At 50.9% G+C, this 5,384-nt stretch overlaps 1 protein-coding gene across 2 annotated transcripts; it reads left to right on the top strand.

Moving 5' to 3' along the window:
* Positions 1-1,672: 1,672 nt before the first annotated feature.
* Positions 1,673-3,756, top strand: LOC134021061 (uncharacterized). 2 transcript variants are annotated; one of them, XR_009930471.1, is made up of 2 exons: positions 1,673-2,903; positions 2,990-3,267. XR_009930471.1 is itself a non-coding variant. In XM_062461509.1 (2 exons), the coding sequence occupies exon 1, from the start codon at positions 1,693-1,695 to the stop codon at positions 2,701-2,703; it is 1,011 nt and encodes a 336-aa protein (XP_062317493.1). In that variant the 5' UTR covers positions 1,673-1,692; the 3' UTR covers positions 2,704-2,712; positions 3,559-3,756. The 2 variants fall into 2 exon arrangements, 1 of the variants encoding a protein (XP_062317493.1); XM_062461509.1 differs by lacking the exon at positions 2,990-3,267 and adding an exon at positions 3,559-3,756 and having other exon boundaries at positions 1,673-2,712.
* The last annotated feature ends 1,628 nt before the right edge of the window (positions 3,757-5,384 follow it).

The following is a 5,384-nucleotide window of genomic DNA, read 5'->3' as shown; positions in this document are numbered from 1 at the left end:
TATATGCAATAATTTCAATGAGGGTGTGTGCTCTTTTGGCAACTGCCGTTTCCTTCATGTTTGCAGCGGCTGTCAGGACGCTCACCCCCGGTCAGTGTGCCCGCGCCGGGCCCGTCCTCAGCGAGGGCGTCGTGGTGGTCCGAATTGATGGCTGGCCACCCCACTACCCCAATAAATGTTGATGCATTGGCTTTCGAACTCTCCACTCATCCTGATTCCGTGTTTGTTGACCACCTGTTATCCGGGCTGACTCAGGGATTCGGGGTGGGGGTTTCGTGTCCATTGTCCGCCTCTCTGGTGTTGGGTAACCTTCAGTCGGCGCAGCAGGAGCCGGACGTCGTGTCACGCCTTCTGGCTAGGGAGTGCGACAAGCGCTACATTATAGGCCCGTTTAGCTCGTCTCCGTTTCCCCTTTTTCGCAGCAGTCCCCTCGGCGTTGCTACGTGGAAGTACTCCGGGAAGAAACGGATTATCCTGGACCTGTCTGCCCCGCGTTCTGGTCCAGTTCCCGGAATAAACAGGCTTATTCCCCTCGAGCCATACTCGTTGCACTACGCCACCGTTGATCACGCCATTAGGCTCATAAAGCTGGCAGGGCCCGGAGCTTGGCTTTCCAAGGCCGACATCACTGACGCCTTTAAAATCGTCCCCGTGCACCCCTCTCAGTGGCACCTGCTCGGCATGAAATGGGAGAATCGGTTTTATTTCGCTGTGCGCCTCCCGTTCGGGTGTAGGAGCAGCCCTTCCATTTTTAACCAGGTGTCCGAGGCCCTTTGTTGGATCCTTTTAAATCGGGTGCGGGTCCCCACGCTGCTTCATTTGCTAGACGATTTTTTGTTGGTAGATCCTCCTAACAACACTTCTGGCTCTTCGCTGCTGCTCCTCAAGAACCTTTTCCGCGGACTGAGCGTTCCCCTGTCCGACAAGAAGACACTCGGGCCGGCCACTCGCCTCGAGTTTCTGGGTATCACGCTTGACACGGTTGGAATGAAGGCTTCCCTGCCTGCCGAGAAGCTCGAGCGAGCGTGCAGCCTGGCCCGGTCTTCCGTGGCTTCTTCTGTCGTGACTAAGCGGCAGCTGCTCTCCCTTCTCGGGCATCTGAATTTTGCCATGCGCGTTATTCCCCAGGGCCGCTCATTCATCTCCCGCCTGCTCGTCTTGGCTTCCTCCGTGTCCGGCCTGCACGACCCGGTGTGCTTGGACGACGGGTGCCGGTCCGACTTGTCTTTCTGGCTTCGGTTGCTAGAGGGCTGGAACGGCGTGTCGTTCTTTTACGACGACGTCGTTCGGTCTTCGGACTCTCTTCGGTTCTTTACTGACGCTGCTCCGTCCGTCGGCTTTGGGGGGTATTATCAGGAGCAGTGGTTCGCTAGCCCGTGGCCCCACGACTTTGCTGCGCCCGGTGCTTCATCCGCTCTGCACGAAATATACCCAGTAGTGGTTGCATGTCACCTGTAGGGCCAGTCGTGGTGCCGCAAGCGAATCGCTGTGTTGTGCGACAACCAGGCCGTGGTTAGCATTATTAACAAAGGCCGTTCAAATTGCCCGCTAATCATGTCATTCATGAGACGCATTACATGGCTCTCCGTTTGTCATAACTTTATCCTCACTGCACGTCACGTTCCGGGCCACGAAAACTCGATAGCTGATGCTCTCTCTCGTTTCAGTTTTCAGGGATCTGTGCCCGGATGCATGCCAGTGGCCCCTAGCTGTTCCCCTTCTCTCGTCACTGGCCCTAGATTAAAGGAGCACTCACTGCAGGTTTATTTAGGGGCAGCTAAGGGATATATGAGGAATGGATTAGCGGCTTCCACCCTTCGGTCCTACGATTTCGCTTGGAGATCATACGCTATGTTTTGCTCTTCTCTCTCTGTTCCCCTGTTTCCTTTGTGTGTTAATGTTGTATGTGCTTTTGTTTGTCACTGCACGGATGTTCGCCATTTCCAGACGTGCTATATTAAAGGTCTGGTCGCGGGCATCCAATTCAATGCCAGATGCCTGGATCCTTCGTTTCCCAGCCTTTTGTCCAATCCTGCTATCAAATTGCTGTTCAAAGGAATAGGCAAAGCGTTTCCCCCTAAAGTGGACGACAGACTCCCGTTCACTCTATCCGTTCTGCATGCCATGCTTTCGGTGCTCAGACGTGGTTATTTCTCCCGCTACATTGACTCCCTTTTAGATTGTTCATTATTACTGGCTTTCTACGGGTTTCTTCGGTGCGGGGAATTCACCACTAGGGCAAATGCGTTTAATCCCACCTCAGACGTTTGCTTTTCCGATTTGACGTTTCACCCTGAATTTTTCAACCTTTTTCTTAGACACTCTAAATCCGGAGGCTCTTGCTTCGTAGTCATTGCTCGCACGGGGGGTCCTTTCTGTCCTTTCTCTTCCATGCTTAGGTATGTCAAGATGAGGGCTTCCTCAGATCCGCTCTCCCCTCTCTTCATAACCCCTGCCAATAAACCCATGTCTCAGTCCTGGTTCAGTCACCACTTAGCGCAGGTAGTATCCAAGTGTAACCTTCCCCCTGGACGGTATTCAGGCCATTCGTTCAGGATAGGTGCTGCCACGTCCGCTGCAGTCCAAGGGTTGTCCACTGCGACTTTGCAACAGCTGGGGCGTTGGTCTTCCTCCGCATATTCTTCCTCCGTCCGTCCGGATGCTGCTTCCATCATCAAGGCCCAAAGATCCCTACGGCCTTGATGGCTCTCGGTGAGTATTTGCAAATAACTGGTGGTCGGTGGTGTTTCGTTCTCGCATCAACTGTGTGTTCTACGAGGCTTCTCCCCGGGGTGTCGGCCCGCTAGCCTCTCAGGCTCCCTACGCACACAAGGATGTCGGTCCTCCAGCCGTCACAGGCTGTTCACATAGACTCAAGGGCGTCGGCCCTCTAGCCTACATAGGTCATGTACGCGGGGACGTCGGTCCTCCAGCCATCTGCACAGGCTGTCACATAGACTCAAGGACGTCGGCCCTCTAGCCCACATAGGTCATGTATGCGGGGACGTCGGTCCTCCAGCCGTCACAGGCTGTTCTCATACACTCTAGGGCGTTGGCCCTCTAGCCCACATAGGTCATGTATGCGGGGACGTCGGTCCTCCAGCCATTTGCACAGGCTGTCACATAGACTCAAGGCCGTCGGCCCTCTAGCCTACATAGGTCATGTACGCGGGGACGTCGGTCCTCCAGCCATCTGCACAGGCTGTCACATAGACTCAAGGGCGCCGGCCCTTTAGCCGCCAAAGCCGCTAAAGGCCATCACCTGCATACTCGAGGGCGTCGGGCCTCAGCCGCCAAAGGCTATCTCCGACAGCATGAAGGGTGTCGGCCCTATAGCTAAAACACGCTTTCCGACACGAGGACATCGGTCCTGTGGCCGACGGGCCATGGCAGCTAGGCAGGCTGCAGCCTAACTTGCCTCGTCTTGTTTCGACGGTACGGATCAGTTCGACTGATCTGTCCTTGCCTTGCTTTCTCCCTCTGGATCCGGACCAGGTTTTGTATACTTAGTACCGCATGTTGATCTCTTAAATGTGTTTTTTGTTGCTTATTCCTCAGAGGGTCATTGGTTCCCGTTGGTGAGTACGTTTTATGGTTTCGACTTCTCACCCTCTTCTCTCTTGGGGATTCTTCTCAGATGTCGGGCAGGCGCCCTCTGAGCTATGATTCCCCTCGGGGTCTAAGCTCCAAAACATTGTAGTACATTCACAATTCTGTAATAAACATCACTCTCCTCGTACCTGGTCTCTCCTGATTGAACTGGGCTAAGGCAGAGCTCATGTTCAGCTGCTTGCGAGAATAGCCAGTCATGCAGCCGACTCTCTGGTCCGATTAAACTACACAAGGGCGTAACCATGGTTTAGACATTGGGGGGGTCCAAATGAATACCCTTCCCCATAATTGTTTGATGTTGTTAAGTGCATTGCCTACAATTCTATATTTAGGCCTATATATGAAAATGTGCACATTTAGAACATCGTTTCGAGGACTACATTGGCCATTTGAATTCACATCTAAAGGAATAGTGTAATTCCTCCGAGACAGCTACTGCCTGCATTGTGACCACATGTAATTTTATCAGAAAAACAGCGACTCATGCTTTTATGAGGCTACTCGTTTTATTTGCTTACACAGTTAGCTCGGTATCAAGTTACTTACTGTCTGAAAAAAAACAGCGTATGCTTGGCTGCTGGTGCAGTTTTCTCCGCTTTTTAGGTAACCTCAAATCCTCCATTACTCTACCTCCTCTCCAACAAGTTAACTAACGTTACTTTCTTTGCGCTCAACTGACTGACATAACAAGAGACCGATCCATTGACAGGGTTCATAAAAGCAAAAATTATATTTTACATATTTTCTGCTGTATATTAGGGGGGACAGATATGTATTTTCTCAATATTGGGGGGGATGACGACCCCCCCAAAGAATGCGTGGTTACGCCCAACATGCACAATCAGGGTGACCAACAAGATTATGGCTGAATCCCAATACTACCCCTTACCCCTAGCCCTTACTTTTGCGCGTTCACTTGAGAGCTAGTGGTGTCCCAATACTCTTTTTGAGCTAGGGGTAGGGCTAAGACGAAGGGGTATACACCCCTTAAAACCAAATAAGATCGGGAGCTTACTTGAAACCTAGGGCTATGTGAATACTGCGCGACCGGCAACAAGATTATCCAGAGAGTCCGATAAATGTAATATTTTCGGCTTAATTCATTGATAAAAAAATTAGGACAGTCTTGTTTTGTGCTATACACAGTCCTGTACATATATATTTGCCACCATTTTCCTAATTGAAACGTTTCTAAAAATCGCTAGTTTTCTACGCTAATGTTACAGTGCTGATTTGCACAACAGTCCCGCATTTCTCTGACTAGCATGTCTACAGTTTTAAGTAAACTCCATTAGCAGCGAATTTCGTTTGATATCAGTGCATAACACTACTTGCTTTGGAGATATCGATACGTGCTAGATGACGTACCCGTAACCAAGTGGCGTCCCATTTATTAGGGATATGTAGCCCTTACCCCTCAGTTTTGAGGGCCAAGGGCTAGGGGTAAACTAAGGGCTAGGGGTAAGGGGTAGTATTGGGATTCGGCCTAAATCAGAGCCTGTTTAAGGAGAGCCTGGCCACTCCCTATTAAGCCCCATTGTACCGAATTTGGTTGCAGTTCCACCAGAGTTCCACTGGGAGTGATTGCGGTCAAGTGCAAAATGAATGGGAGTCTATGGAGCTAAACGGCTAAATTGGTCTCTTTCACCTGATTGTCGTTGAGAAATCTCAGATTTGATTGGAGTTTTTGCATGTTCAACATGGATTACAGGTCGAAAGTTGAATGAATGAGTACTTATGTCCTTTCGATTTCTGTCGTTGTTGCCCATAAC

Source organism: Osmerus eperlanus, chromosome 5 (assembly GCF_963692335.1).
Source record: "Osmerus eperlanus chromosome 5, fOsmEpe2.1, whole genome shotgun sequence".
NCBI classification, from domain to species: Eukaryota; Metazoa; Chordata; class Actinopteri; order Osmeriformes; family Osmeridae; genus Osmerus; species Osmerus eperlanus.
This window is presented reverse-complemented; position numbering and strand designations above follow the sequence as displayed.

Coding starts and splice junctions, on each gene's coding strand:
- LOC134021061 (XM_062461509.1), top strand. CDS start 1,693: ATGCCAGTGGCCCCTAGCTGTTCCCCTTCTCTCGTCACTGGCCCTAGA.